Consider the following 16,498-nt stretch of genomic DNA (forward strand, 5'->3'; position numbering starts at 1 on the left):
GTTTCAACTGACTTGTATAGCTTTAGCTTTACTTGTTCAGTGTTTTCTTTACTGTTTACACTGAATTTTAGTACTCTTTTTACAGTAAGACTTTGTCAGTGAGATGAATTGTGCATGCTTGATGTATGCGTAAATTGCATCTATTCTTGTAAACTTTCATGGATGTAGGTGGAATTTTGCAATACTGCACATATGTTGTGTGATCATGTCATTTAAGACCCTACTGTTTTGCACAGATAGTTGTCAATTACAGCGAAAGTTGTGTGAGAATTTTACATCTGACATTTTTGGCTTTTGTGTAATTAAAATCCTAAATCTAATATGCATTTATTTAGTGTATATAACATATGGTAGAATGAAAACTGCAGCTGATAGCAAAAATAAAGCCAGATCTAGATCAGGGTAGAGGTCCCTCAGCCCTTGTACATACCCACTCAAAAGGAATCAGAAAATGGCCCTTACTGTGTGCCTTTTAGTTTCATTTATCCATGGATTGTAGTTTGACCCCCTTTACTTTAAAAACAGCCATATGCTTTTGTGATGGGACCTGTCAGTACTGGTAAGTATGTGTCAGTACTAGTCAGTGTGTATCAGTAATAGCACATGTAATAGCAGGCTTATTAGTCTGATTTTATTATATTAGCCTTCATTCTATTTTATTTTCAAAATATCCAAAGCAATAGAATCAGATTAAGGGCAAATTGTATGCCACCGCTATGTGTCTTTCGGTCTCATTTTTCAGTTTAGAGAAAACCAAAAAGCATATTGAACTGCTAACTTCTATTTTTTCCCTCTCAATTACATTAAAAATAACCAGACTAATAGGATTGAAAATGAATTAAAGAAATTTGTGCTGTGGAGAGTAGTTCTTTTATGCTGAATTTTAATAGGGGAGCAAATGGTTATGTCTGAGTCATAAGCCAATAGAATACAGGGCTTTATCATGGTAACATTAATACAATTTTCAAGTATAGCAGCGCTCCAATAAACATGCTTAAATAATTGAACAGCACATCCAGTGTGTGCTTTTCAAGTATTGTATTTCTATTTTTTAAAAATCTAGTTTGATTTACTTGGAATTCTCTTCTCTGAGTGAAATCTATTCCATGAGGGGTTTAAACTTTTACAGTTACTACTCTCAGTTTTAAAAGTAAATTATACACCAGATACTCTGTGGTATCAAGCAAACGTGAGAGGATTTCTTCATTCATGCTCTTGTTCATTTCCTGACACACAGGAGGGCACCTGGATGTGATTCAATCTTTATCTGAATTGTCAGAATCCATCGTGTAAGGGTTGGAAACGGACATTGTGTTTGCAAACCAGGAAATACCGCCTATTGCAGTGACTCTCTTCTAAATACCAGTAACAAGAAATCAGTATGAAAATTGAGGGTTTGAAGCAGCATTTATAAAATAAAATACTCCCTTGAGTATAAGTCAGATTGCTTGTATGTTTATCTTCTTTCGGTTGGCTCACGTGGCAGAAGACATGCCCATGCTGTAGGCAATCTCACAGGAGGTTGGACACTGCCTGATTATAAAATGGAAGCAGTGAATTGCACTGTCAATGCTAGTTAAATGCATTGCAAGTCCAACTGATGCTTTGGTTTTTTTTCTTTGTGAAATCAGCAGAAGCACTAAATATACTAGAAATGTATAACTAGGAGAGCAGAATGCTGGGATAGGTGAAACTAGAGTTGGCTGTTGTAAACTACAGAGCATTCTTCTGCATTTCATGGTGAGGTGATAATTTTTGTCTGTACAAATAAACTCCAGAACTGTCTCCCCTCTTAACAAAAGAAGGGGATGGAATGGAAATCAAATACACATTAGAGGGACATTCTCAATTTAGCAATTAAACTCATATTTTTAAGCTACTATTGTTATTCAGAACATCGAAGACTAGAAGGAGAAGAAGGGAAAGTTATTTTTCTTTAGTTTTGCAGTTACTGAATTTGACAACATTTAGTATATAGTCAGTTTCACTGTTTCCCCTGTACAATCAGACAGTTAGTTTCCCCCTATTGTTTGTGTGAATCTTTCGCAGAGCAACTGGGGAAGAGAGAAACATTTACAAAAATAGGAAAATGTGATTGCAAAACCTTCAATACTGGCCACGGTCTCAAGACCAGGTGTGACACTTGGAACTACTTTAACTCAGTTTTTAAAACAATCTATATTTTGAATTGATTGCGTACGGTTAACAAAATGTGACTGTTGGGAAGGGGAATGTATTTATTTGGTTTGCTCTTCTGGCCTGTTTTTTTTAAAGAGATTTGCAACAAAGAGATTTTAAGCATTTTTTCCCCCGCCAGTAGCTACTGCACCATTTGTAAAACTAAAAGTGTTCCCGTCACACAAGATTTATATCTAAAGACTCCCCCCACCCTCCCCACTTCATTGTTATCTGAGAGGTTGCATGTTGGTTTTGATTGTTGAATTATTTAAATAATCAAATCAGTTAGTGTGTATTTTTTTTCATGTGCTGCATTTGAAGAGCATTGCTGGAGAGGGTGCGTAAATTTTCAAAAGTACCTAAAAAGCCTAACTCGGGCCTGGTCTACACTACATGTTTAAACCGATTTCAGTAGCATTAAACCAATTTAACCCTGCACCCGTCCACACAACGAGGCCCTTTATATCGATATAAAGGGCTCTTTAAACCGGTTTCTGTACTCCTCCCCGACGAGAGGAGTAGTGCTGAAATCGGTATTACCATATCGGATTAGGGTTAGTGTGGCTGCAAATCAATGGTATTGGCCTCCGGGCAGTGTCTCACAGTGCACCACTGTGACGGCTCTGGACAGCAATCTGAACTCGGATGCACTGGCCGAGTAGACAGGAAAAGCCCCGCGAACTTTTGAATTGCATTTCCTGTTTGCCCAGCGTGGAGCTCTGATCAGCACGAGTGGCCAAGCAGTCCCAAATCCAAAAAGAGCTCCAGCATGGACCGTACGGGAGATACTGGATCTGATCACTGTATGGGGAGACATATCTGTTCTATCAGAGCTCCCTTACAGAAGACGAAATACCAAAGCATTTGAAAGAAATCTCAGGCTATGATACAGAGTCCACAGCACAGTGCTGTGTGACAAGCATAACAGAAAGCCAAAGAATCAAATGGACGCTCATGGAGGAACGGAGGGGGGACTGAAGACTCCAGCTATCCCACAGTCCCCACAGTCTCCGAAAAGTATTTGCATTCTTGGCTAGGCTCCCAATGCCTGTAGGGTCAAACATTGTCCAGGGTGTTTCAGAGTATATCTCGTCAATTTACCCCCCCTCCCGCCCCCCTGTGAAAGAAAAGGGAAAAAAATCATTTCTTGACTTTTTTCAATGTTACCGTATGTCTACTGCATGCTGCTGGTAGACGCGGTGCCGCGGAACTGAACGACAGCATCCTCTCCCCTTCCTTCCCCGGTGGCAGACGGTACAGTGCAGAAGGACTGGTAGCCGTCCTTGTCATCCTCCCGTGAGTGCTCCTGGCTGGCCTCAGGTGAGGTCGGCTGGGGCCGCCTGGGTAAAAATAGGAATGACTCCTGATTATTCCCAGCAGATGGTACATAATGGCTGGTAACCGTCCTCATCATAGCAACGGGGGGCTGAGCTCATCAGCCCCCCCACCCCCCACTTTCATGTCTAAAGAAAAGATTCTGTACTGCCTGGGCTATCATAGCAGCTGGAGGCTGCCTCCCCCTCATTTTATCTCACTAAAAAGTCAGTGTTTCTTATTCCTGCATTCTTTACTACTTCATCACACAAATGGGGGGAGGAGGGAAGCAATGGGTGGGGTTGTTGCAGGGGCACCCCCTAGAATGGCATGCAGCTCATCATTTCTGCGGGATCTGACATGGAGCGGCTGTGCTTTCTGGTACACTGGCTCTCTAGTACACTTGCCCCATATTCTAGGCAGGACTGACTCTATTTTTAGATACAACATAAAGGAGGGAATGACCGGGGGGGTCATTCCCATTTTTGTCTTTGCGCCCCCGGCCGACCTCAGCAAAGGCCAACCAGGAGCACCCATGACAGCAGCAGACGGTACAGAACGACTGATAACTGTCATCTCATTGCCAATTTACAATGGCACAGCAGACGGTACAGAACGACTGGTAACCATCTCTGCTACCTTGCAAAGCCAAATGAATGCTGCTGTGTAGCGCTGCAGTACCGTCTCCGTCAGCGGCATCCAGTACATGTACGGTGACAGTGACAAAAGGCAAAATGGGCTCCATGGTTGCCATGCTATGGGTCTGCCAAGGCAATCCAGGGAAAAAGGGCACGAAATGATTGTCTGCCGTTGCTTTCATGGAGGAAGGAATGAGTGATGACATTTACCCAGAATCACCCGTGACACTGTTTTTGCACCATCATGCATTGGGAACTCAACCCAGAATTCCAATGGGTGAGGGAGACTGCGGGAACTATGGGATAGCTACGGGATAGCTACCCACAGTGCAACGCTCCAGAAATCAACGCTAGCCTCGGTACATGGACGCACACCACCTAATTACTGTGCTTTGTGTGGCCGCGTGCACTCGACTTTATACAATCTGTTTTACAAAACCGGTTTATGTAAAATTGGAATAATCCTGTAGTGTAGACGTACCCTTGCATGTTCAAAAGTGACTTAGAAGCTTAGGAGCCTTAGTCTCATTGAAAGTCAGTGGGACTTAGGTTCCTAAATTACTTAGGCATTTTTAAAAATCTTACCCCATTTGCTGAGTGAGAAACCTGAGTGGTGTCTAATATAACAAATGGTTGGACTAGAGAAAGATGATTATTGCCCTAGAAAGATTTTTTTTACATTAATTGGTGCTATCTGTGTGGCTTGAGGGAATGACATTAATACTTGCATTAGAACACTGTTTGGAGCTGCCCAAATTGGTGTCCAGAGAAATTTACAATAAATGATGCATTTTCACTGGATTAGAACAAAGATGGCATATAAATGTTATATTTTATTTTTTCTCTTTCAGGAAGCTTGTTTTACTTACTGAAGCATTCAACTGATAGCATCACCCAGTTGTGTGGGAGAGAAGGGGATTTTGTACTCATGTGAAACTCTCGGGTCTTGAGAAATTAAAGAATCTGGATGAATTCCTACTGAATGGAGATTATTTCAAAAGGTCCCTGAGAACTTTTTTTCTCTCTACGGTTCCTGCTCTTGCTGAGTTGAAACGTTGTGTTTTGAGGTGGAATTTGAGAAAATGCTGGATTCAATCAAGTGCGTGCTGGTGGGAGATACCGCTGTGGGGAAAACATCACTCTTGGTACGTTTCACCTCTGAGACTTTTCCCGATACCTACAAGCCCACAGTGTATGAAAACACAGGGGTGGATGTCTTCATGGATGGTGTCCAGATTAGCCTAGGCCTTTGGGACACAGCAGGCAGTGATGCCTTCAAAGGCATCCGCCCCATCTCATACCAACAGGCTGACGTGGTGTTAATGTGCTATTCAGTGGCCAATCACAACTCTTTTTTAAACCTGAGGAATAAATGGATTGGTGAGATCAGAAGCCATTTGCCTCGAATCCCTGTTTTAGTGGTGGCCACTCAAACTGACCAGCGGGAAACAGGACCCCATCACTTGTCCTGCATCAGCTCAGTTGATGGGAAGCGATTGGCCCGGGAGGTCCGAGCTAAAGGCTACGTGGAGTGCTCTGCTCTCAGCAACAGGGGAGTGCAGCAGGTGTTTGAGTATGCAGTCCGGACTGCAGTCAATCAAGCCCGAAAACAGAAGAGAAGGAAACTCTTCTCTGTTAATGAGTGCAGGATCTTTTGAAGTCCATTTATTACTCTATTAGCCACGTTACTTTTTCCCTTGAATACATCAGCATAGAAAATGGAAGGCGAGCCAAGGCAGGACCTCTGGTAGGATCACCATGCTAGTATTCCTGATGGGCGAGATGTACTTGCTACCTGACTTGACTTTTCCCTTTCCATGAATAATGCCTTTGAACATGAAAAGTGCAGCTCTCCTTTCTCCACAAAACTGTAAATGAGCTAATTTACTCTAGGCTGCCTGGTCACAGAGGACTGGAGTGAGCCTGAACTGGAGACTTACGGATAATATCTATGTTCTTTAATTTTTCATTTCTATTGTTGGTTTATTTGTCTGCACTTATTTAATGATAGAAGGCCTCTGCTTTGCCTGAAATCCCTGCTGACATAACTTACCATGCTGAGTTTTTGACTCTAAGAACTTTGTATATATAATCTGATCATTGTATATTTAATTTAAAAAGACAGTGGTACATTTTGTTTTAAACTCCTCTAATATAGTTTGTTTTCTCTAGCTAACCACAAATGCAAACTGTCATATCTGTGAAACAGTCTCCTAGGGCCAAACTTTTGCAGTTCTTATTGAGGTAAAGCCCCCAGTAGAGTATGTTAGCAATGGGAGTGAGGGCTGGAATACTGGGGATCAGTAATGGAACAGAATCTGTCACCTTTGCTGGTTTAAATCCAACTTACTCAGTCTGGAAGTGACCAAAAATTATTGATAGTTGATCTGTGTCTTACATAATATTTATTTTATGGCCTCAGCCCAGTTCCCAGCAGACTGATGACTAAATCGGAAAACCTGCCATACTTGGCATTTGGTGACTGTCTCAGCAAAGAGGTCAAAGACTGAATGGGCCAGAGGAAACTGACGTGCTCTCTCATCCCAAGAGGTGCTGGCTCCCAGATAGAACTTCTAGGCTCCTGGATGGGACAGTGCAGGGATGCTCACATCTTCATGCAATGTGCCTCCCCCTGATCTGCTGGCAGAAGATTTCAGTCTCCAGGGATGACAGACATTTTTCATGAGCACTAAAATTCTCGCTCACATTTTTTTTAATGAACATTTTTCTGAACAGAGGTTTTGTTGAAACCAATAATCTCACATATTAAAGGTAATCAAATACATAGTGACATTGAATTGATATAAATTGAATCAGCAACAAACAATCTCTGGAACTGGGAAGCCAAGTGTAATTACTTTGGATTTCTGCAAGATATAATTCAATATCCTTTACTTACCAGAGGAGACTAACAATATTTAGGGTCAAATCCTTGGGGCTAGATTATTCCCCTGCAGAGAAAACCTGCATATGGGTTTGCATGGGATAAATCTATTGGGGGCGAGGGTGGGCTTTGCCCCCCTTTCAGGATGGCAGTCATTCAACACACGCAACCTGTGGATTCCGTGATATATGCACTGGTCTAACTGGGAATCAGGGCCTTTTGTGCCGCCACACCCTTGCTACTCTTGCCCCATACGGGGGTTCTGGAACAATTTGTATAGTGGAGGTGCTGAGAGCCATTGAACCAAACTGTAAACCCTGTATATAGTGAAAACCACTTCAAGCCAGGGGGTGCAGCAGCACCCTCAACAGCCCTAGTTCCAGCACCTATGGCCCCAGGCATAGGGCTTTCCATGCCCACAGCAGCCTTCCAGTAGGGCACTGCACAAAAGTTAACACAACCTTAGGTTGTGGGGGCTTTACAAAGGATGTCCTGTGGTTGCCAGGATAGATGTGTGGGGGGAGATAGATTAGTCATGTATGCAGTGTACCCAGCCCTCTCCTTTCCACCTCTAGCTCAACCCGTCCCTTTCTGCTCTCTGTAGGGTCTGAGGAGATGGTGCCATAGAAAGCAACACTTCCCCATTCTATATGAGTAAGGATCTTCTTTACACATGGATCCTGGGAGAAAGATCTGTCCCTGTTCTCACTGAGTCCTTATTTGGGCAAACTCCTGCTAGCATTTGGATGGGAGTGTGGGTGTAATAACTTGTCTGATTCAAAACTGAGTAAGAACCTCAGGACTTTGACTTACTGTTTTTAGACACCTCCAGTGCTGGGTGGGTCTGTCTTCCTTAGCAGGCAAATCATAGTTAAAATATAGCTATGGTTCCCCCCTGGGGAATGAACAGGGTACCCTCAGGGTGCTGATAGGCTATCAGAGTTTCTCTAAAGAGAACTTAGCAAATTAAGTCCTGCTCTTCCCAGCAATTGCAGACATGAACTAGCATGAGACAAAATAATGATAGTTATTATTTATATGGTGCTCAGAAGCATACTAGGTGCCCTCTAGAACAATTTAAGACATGACTCAGTGAGTGTGAGTAGCAAATAATACAGCGGGAATTGAGGGTTGAAAGAGGAAGAATTCCATAATGAGATCCCATGGTTACTTAGTTTTGGTATCAGCCAATTGCTTGTATATTACCTACCTCTTGGAATTGGAGCTAAGTAGGAGCAATGGGCAGAGTCATACACTGTGGTTTAAACACTGAGTTCAGTGGGACAATTCCTATGAATAAAATTACTAATGTGAGCAAATGTTTCCAGGGTATGCCCTTGAACCGCAAGTGGGCACAAAGCACTTGAAGTGTTTGTTATACCATCGAGTCTCAGGCTGGTAAACATTACTTCTACTTTAAACTTTCCAGTGTGGTCTCAGGGGAGACCCTTTCATTACAAACAAGTACTGGGTTCGTACGGGTCATTTATACTTGTTTTAAATCCTTTCAAACTCCTGCATCCGGATCACAGCAGAGGGGCTCCAGTCATTTCTCAGCTTATCTGTATTCCTCTCTTAAGTTCTGCCACCTCTGTCTGCAAAATTTTAGGCACAAAGTGCAAGCTCATTCCCTAGAGAAACACTAAAAACTAGCTTATTAGTAAATGAATTTGAACTCAGTGGGACTCCTCACATGAGTAACATCATTCAGATGCACAGATGAGGTCCTCAATGAAAACCCTTTAGCCTTGGCAACCACCATGGCTTTTTTTCCTTATCAAATCTTATATTCCTTCATTACTGAAAACTCTGTTTTCTGTAAGCCTAACTAAAGATTAACGATTGTTAATGTCATGAACATTAAAAAATGGGTGCAAAAAGTATGAGTCATTATAAATCTTCTCACTTTATTTATAGACATTTCTATAGTGATTATTACCAGAGTAACTGATGTCTAACCTGATTTAGCCAATCATTTTTTTCTGGATATATTTTTTTTAAAAGGCTCTAACAGATTATCTTCTCTTCTTGGGTTCAGTTTGAGTAAAAGTGCTGCTTTTATGTATTGCAGAATAATAAGTGTTATGCCAAGACCTCTTGCAGTGATTATCGGCTACATGCTACTGTGATTACTGGCTATGAAGATGCCCCCCTCAAATTATCTTTATATTGAACAAAGTAAAAGGAAAATGTGCGTCAGAAATACGCCATTAGAGGAATATAGTATTAATGTAAATGAGTCACCCAGTGGACTTTTATTTACACTCTGGAAAGGCCTCGGAAGGCCTTGCGTGCAGTTCAGCTGAGCAAGAGGCAGTATTCAAAGGACACCACATCCTGGCTTTGTACCGCATGTTTGTGGATGGGTGCTGTGCCTAGATCACACAGTGGGATTAAGATTGGCTTGATAAGAGTGAAGTGTAGTGAATCCCAACATATCTGTGAGGTCGTGCTGCTGCCACCTAGGGGATGTCTACACTGAAATTAAAAATCCGTGGCTGTCCTGTGCCAGCTGACTTGGGCTTGCAGGGTTAAAGCTAAGGGGCTGTTTAGACATCCGGGCTCAGACTGGAACTCAGGGTCTAGGATCCTTAGAGGTGGGAGGGTCCCTGAGTTCAAGCTGCAGCCCAAGGTGGAACGTCTATACTGCAGTTAAGCAGCCCTGCAGCCCGAGTCAGCTGGCATGAGCCAGCCACGGATGTCTAATTGCAATGTAGACATACCCTTAATGACTTGGAAGGGATGCTATTTCCTTCCCAACCTTATAGGCCTCACTAACACAAAGCATAGTATCCAGGCTGTGCACTTGGGCAAGAGGATTTGGACATTCATTTTTCCCCCTCAAAAGATTCCTTAACTACCTCCTCTAATCCCATCCAGTTCATCATAAAAACTACCCAAATGAGTAAGAGTATATTGATGTTTAAAATCAAGTCAAGAGGCATGATGAAGGCAGAGGCATTTTGTCTAGATACTTAGAGGGAAACTGAGCCACTTTTTCTCAGCCCGACAGTTTACAGAATGTCAAAGCTAAGAAGCATTTGTCACCATGAATAAACTGTGAAAGGCTATTTATGTATTTGTAATTACCGGGTATGTCTCTTTCTCAAGCCTAGTGCTAGAAATAGTGATCTCCCAGTGTGAGACCCCAAATACAGAGGGTGAAATCCTGGCCCCATTGTAATCACCGGTGAAACACCTATTGACTTCATTGAGAGCCAGGATTTCACCCAGAGACTGTAAAGTAGTTTCCAACATGCTTAAACATAGGAACCTTGGAACTGCCATATGGATCAGATCTGAGGTCCATCTAGTCCAATGCCCAACAGCAGATGTTTCAGAGGGTGTAAAAACCTTACATCAAGCAAATGTGGGATAATCTGCTCCCTGATAGACTAGGTCTCATCCTTATCTCTAAGGATATGTCTACACAGCAGCTGGGAGAGTGCTTTGCAGCCCATGTAGACAGACATGCACTAGCCCTGCTCAGGCTAGCATGCTAAAAATACCAGTGTAACTGCAGCAATGGTATGGCTTAGCCACCCAATTACGCAACCCCTGAGCAGGCTGGTACTCGGGTGACAAGCCAGAGCTGCCACCTGTGCTGCCACAGTCACTCTGATAGTTTTAACATACTAGTTTGAGCAGAGGTAGTGCATGTCTCTCTACCCAGGCTGGGAAGCACACTCCCAGCCTGCTGTGTAAACATAATCTAAAAGTCAGAGATTACTTAAACCCTGAACCATGAGATTTAATATGCCTTCCAAATTTTATTTTTTATCACTGATTATGATAGCTCCGTCTATTCTTGTTATTCACACATATGTCCAGTTCTTTGCTAAGTTCATGGCCTCAACAACATTCTGCATCTAATTACATGGTGTGTGAAAAAGTATGTCCTTTGATCATCTTTGAATTTGCAACCTTTTAATTTAATTGAGTGCCCCTCTTGCAGGAGTTACTTGGTTAAGGGATTCCTCAGATACAGCCACCTTCATACAGAACTGACTTTAATATTCAAATTGCTCTAAACCCCTAATCTGCCTTTTAGCAATATAAAGATTTTATTTTTACTCACTTGTTTTGCAAAATGTGATGATAACAGAAGATCATTTTTATATAAAGATTCAGCAGTACTTGCTTGAACTCTAATATATAAATCTGGGTGTTTCTATGAAAATAAGCATATAAATAATTATTTGTTATCTGAATAAATATTCGTAGTGGACCAGAAATGGATAAGGAGCATTCCAGTAACCCAGGACTCACAGATATGATTTGCTTTGTTCTATCTGACCTATATGTTAACTAACAGTTGTTAACTATTTGTGAGCTCACCTTGTTCTTTCATTGTTTTGTGTATTTTGTTATATTGTGTTTTTGTGGCTGTCTTTAAACTGTAACACAGAGGAAAGGAAAATAATATTGTCAAAATTATTTCATGGTCATGTATCATGTCCCTCAGCAATTTGGTTTGTAGGCAACGTACACAAAAGCCATACAAATAGAATTTTAAAATAAATCATAGGTACATGTTCAAATAGAGGTCCTGATTCAGGGAAGGATGTTTAAGCACATGCTCAAGTGCTTTCCTGAACAGGGCCATATTGACTAAGGGTCAAAAGAGCCCACCTCACTTAGACAATTGAAATAGGATTTAGGGTCCTAAGGTACTTCTGAAAATTAGTCACTTAGATGCTTTTGAAAAATTGATATGATGTGCTTATTAATTATGTTATGCTATGGGCTTGTCTACACTTGAAACATTGCAGATGCACCACTGTAGGGTTGAGAGACATAACTAGGTCAATCTAATTTGTAAGGGCATGTCTACACTTGCCACTTAAAACGCAAAATGTTCCTTTTTTGCGCAAAAACCGTGGAGTGTCTACACCTGTGAATGACTTTTTGTGGTGAAACTCAGAAGTTTCACAAGCACAGCACATGCTGTTAACACTTCCTTTCCCAAGCACAGCAGCAAAGTTTAAATTTTCATTTAAAACTCATCAGCCAGGTGTTTGGTCTCCACACTGCACATATGAGTAAACCTTTCACTCTTCCCCTCACAAATGTTATGTAAAGTACAGCATGCCACAATAACCATGGGAATATTTTCCTCACTCATTTCCAGTCCACTGTACAAACATCTCCAGCACGCTTTCAAACAGCCAAATGCACATTCGACAGCTATTCTGCACCTACTCAGCCTATTGTTGAAACATTCCTCACTGACATCTAGGTTTCCAGTGTATGGCTTCATGAGCCATGGCATCAGTAGGTAAGCTGGGTCTCCCAGGATCACAATGGACATTTCCAGTTCTCTGACGGTGATCCGCTGCTCTGGAAAGAAAGTTCCCGTTGGCAGCTTTCTGTACAGGCCAGTGTTTTTAAAGATACATGCGTCATGCACCTTTCCAGACCAGCCAGAGTTAATATCAGTGATCCACTAGCACCTGAAAAACCATGGAGAAGTACCCCTTATGATTTATGTACTTGGTACTCTGCCAAGGTGGGCTGGGGCAACAATCAGGATGTGTGTTCCAGCTATCACTACACCACAGGTAGGAAAGCCCATTTCTGCGAAGCCATTCAAAATGTCATGCACATTACCAGGAGTCACAGTCACGGTCTTGCGCAGCAGGATGCGATTAATGGCCTTGTACACTTGAGTTACCACAGCACCAAAGGTCGATCACCCTACTCCAAAGTGGTTTGCAACTGACCAGTAGCTGTCTGGAGTTGCCAGCTTCCACAATGTGATTGCCACACACTTCTCTACAGTGAGTGCAGCTCTCAGTCTGGTGTCCTTGTGATGCAGGTCTGCGGAAAGCTCAGCACACAGTTCCATGAAGGTGGCTCTCCGCAGCTGAAAGTTTTGAAGCCACTGGTCATTATGCATGTCTGGGATGACGATACAATCCCGCCACTCTGGATTAGTTTCCCTGGCCCAAAAACGCCATTCCACAGTGCTCAGCTCCTCAGTTAATGCCAAAAGCAATTGAATGTTACTTGTTTCCATTTCCGGCAGCTCATCAGGCAGCTCTGACTTCAGTTCTCTTTACAAGTTTAAGAACAGCTGCACTACCACGCAAGATATGTAAGTGAAAGCTATCAGAGTAATGGATAGCAGAGCAGGATCCATTCCTGCTTGTAGATGTGGCGGGGAAAGCAGCCAGACAGCAAGGAGTGTTAAAAAGTGCTGCGAAAGAAACAAGGAAGGGATGGGGCTGCTCGGACATGAAGCAGTGCAGCACAGGACACTGAGCAGGGACCCAGAATGGCTTCCACTCACCACCACCCTTCCCACAGGACCTATCAAGAGAGCTGCACTGTGGGATAGCTGCCCTACAGCGCTGCTCTCATCGGGGATGGAAGTGCTGCTTGTGTAAACACTCTCTGATGCCTGAGGAAAAGTGAGTACACAGACCAGCACTTTACTTTCCCTATCACTGGTGAAACTTACAGCGCAAAACCTCTGCAAGTGTAGACATACCCTAAATGTAGACCAGGTCCTATTCCTGAATAAGAATGCCTTTTTCCAGTTTATAACCATTTCCAAATAACATAAATTAAACCAAAAAATCTCCCTTATACTGGAATAAGAGTGACCACAGGGAGGTTATGTTAGTATAACTATAGCAGTATAAATTCACACTTTAGCTTATACCCGTATAACGTCTCAAGTAGACAATGCCTAAGGCTATTTCTATACAGCAGCCACTGCAGCAGCATAGCTGTGCTGCTATAGCATGGTGGATGTGTCAGGAATCCAGTCCTGCAGCAGAGCTAGTCTGCAGGCAGCCTCATTAGTACAGCTGGCCTGCAGCAAGCAGCTGCCTGATTAGCCACAACACCTGACTGGCTGCAGAGGCCAGCAGCAGCTGGCTCTTAAGTCAACAGCAGCAGCACCAGCTCACAGGCTTCTCAATGCTTATGCCCACCAGTGTGCTTACTCCTGTATTACCTTGTTCCTGCTGCTCCAACCTTCCACCCCTCCTTGTCTGATGCTCTGATTGCTCCCAGGGGTGGCAGGTTTGTAGAAATTTTGGTGGTGCCCAGAGCCCACCCATCCCCAAACTCTGTCCTGCCCCACCTGCCTAAGGCTCTGGGAGGGAGTTTGGGTAGAAGAGGATGGTCTGGGATGCAAGCCCAGGGCTGTGGCAGGGGATTGGGGTGCAGGGTCTGGGAGGGAGTTTGGGGGTGGGTGGAAGTGCAGGCTCTGGGATGAAGGTTGGGGTGCAGTCCCTCGGAGGGAGTGTGTGGGAAAGGAGTAGGGGTGTGGGAAGGGGATTGAAGGGTGCAGGCTTTGGGATATGGGTACAGGTTCTGGGCTGAGGCATGAGGTGGGGTGCAGGAGGGGTGAGGGGTGCAAGCTTGGGGAGGGGGTGTAGGCTCTGGGAGGGAGGGAGTGGCTGGGGTAGGGCTGGGGCAGGGGTGCAGGCTCTGGGGGGGAATTTGAGGGTGGGAGGGTGTGTGTGTGAAAGGGGTTGGGGTGCAGACTCTGGAAGGGGATGTGGGAATGCAGTGCTTACCTGGGGCTCCTAGAGAACTCCGGCCTGCCCTGCTTGTGTGCTGCTACCCCAAGGCACTGCCTGCGCAGCTTCCTATTGGCTGTAGAAGTGCTTGGGGTGTGAGCAGCACACATAGACACCGACCACCTACCACACCCAGGGGCTGCAGGGACAGGCTGGCAGCCATGTGGAGTGAGCAGTGGGAAGCCACTCAGCTCTCCTGCACTGTCAATGAGGGTGGGAGTGAGCCCCAGACAGTTTTAAATCACCCAAGGGGCATGTGGGGGGAGGAAGAGACCTGGCCTCAAACATTGCTGGAGCTGGCCCTGGGCCAGGAATATTCCTGGTGCCCAGGCACCATAGGGACATAGAACTCACAGCCCATAAGTTGCTCCAGTTCCTGCCCTATGGTTTGACCCTTGGCTCTGGCTCCTGGCTACAGACTCCAGCTCAGCCCTCAGCTCTGGTATCCAGCTCCTGCCTTCCGGTTTGATCTTTGACTTTGGTTCCCGACTACTGACTCTGACACTGACCCTAGCCACTAGGCCTGATGCCTGCTCTGACCACTAGGCTAGACTGCTCTCATCCCTGTCAGCTGACAAGATGCTTCCTACAACTTCAGAAGGGATATTTCTGAGGTAGGTCTCATCTATGATAGGAATTTATTTCAGTATAGCTATGTCTCTTCGTGGTATGAAAAATCCACACCCCTGGGAGACATACCTATGTTGACTTAATCCTTGTTATAGACCAGCACTAGGTTGATGGAAGAATTCTTCTTCTGTTTACCTAACTACCACCTCTCAGGGAGGTGGATTACCTGTGCCAACAGGAGGAGCCCTCCTCATTGTGCTGCTGCAGCATTTTAAGTGCAGATAAACATGTAGTTATTCCACATCTTTGAGAAGCAGTAGCTTGGTTGATGGAAGAATTCTTCCATCGACGTAGCTGCATCTACCTTGGGCATTAGGTCAATCTAACTACTGTGCCCAGGGTGTGAAATTTTAGCTAGGTCAATCTAATTTTTAAGTGTAAACCAGGCCTAAATTGTGGTAAAAGTCATAGAATTATAGAAGACTAGGACTGGTCATCTAGTCCAACTCCCTGCTCAAAGCAGGACTGACCTGAACTAAAGTCAATGAGACTTGGGCCTTGTCTACAAAGGAAAATTTTTCAGGATAAGCCAAGATGTAAATTTAAACCAATATTATTATATTAGTATAGCCCACCATGTGGCCACTCTTATTCTAGTTTCTTATTATATTGGGAAGTGTTTAAGATGAACTTGAGGGGAAAGCCACACTTACACCAGAGTCAGACTACTGTCTACCTGGGGTGTTAGGCAGGTATAACTATACCAATATAATACAAAGTAGAGACACTTTCTTGTGTAGACCAGTCCTTAGCCAGAGTAGCTGTTACAGCAACGGCAGGGCTATACGGGGGTAGTGTAGATGTTTCTTACATCAAGAGAAGGGGTTGTTACATCAGCATAGGCAATCCACCTCTCCAGGAGAGGGTAGCTAGGTCGACAGAAGAATCCTTCCATCAACCTAGCTGTGTCTACACAAGGGGTTAAGATGACCTAACTAAAATGCTCAGGGTATGAAGTTTTTTCATAGCCCTGAGCAATGTTTCTAGGTCAGACCTAAATTTTAGGTGTAGGCCACGCCCTAGACTCCAATGTTACTCAAGTCACTTTTTAAAATGTTACCTGTAATTTGGAACAATATATAGAAACTGATACAGGTACTAGGTATTAACTAATCAAGCATGGTTTCTGGGAAAACTGTAGCGCTGGTAGCTATCTGCTGATGAGTCAGTCTTGGTTTTGTCTGTGATTAATCATAATTTCCATATATTACATTTCTGTTGGTTTCCCTGTTAGCCAAATGGGCTCGTTTCCCCCTGGACACGGAAGACTATAAGACGGTTACCAAGTTCTTTATTTTGTCAGTCAGCTGAGCGGGTGC

The 16,498-nt window shown here is 43.7% G+C and overlaps 1 protein-coding gene across 2 annotated transcripts in view; it reads left to right on the forward strand.

Annotated features, from left to right (window-relative positions):
* RHOH (ras homolog family member H) overlaps nucleotides 1-9,073 on the forward strand; it is a 34,035-nt gene extending 24,962 nt beyond the window's left edge. For both annotated transcript variants that reach the window (XM_030564799.1, XM_030564798.1), the window contains one exon: nucleotides 4,982-9,073. In XM_030564799.1, coding sequence (XP_030420659.1) covers nucleotides 5,213-5,788 — 576 coding nt within the window. In that variant the 5' untranslated portion in view covers nucleotides 4,982-5,212 and the 3' untranslated portion in view covers nucleotides 5,789-9,073. The remainder of the gene's footprint in view (nucleotides 1-4,981) is intronic.
* The last annotated feature ends 7,425 nt before the right edge of the window (nucleotides 9,074-16,498 follow it).

This window comes from Gopherus evgoodei, chromosome 5 (genome assembly GCF_007399415.2).
Source record: "Gopherus evgoodei ecotype Sinaloan lineage chromosome 5, rGopEvg1_v1.p, whole genome shotgun sequence".
NCBI lineage: Eukaryota > Metazoa > Chordata > Testudines > Testudinidae > Gopherus > Gopherus evgoodei.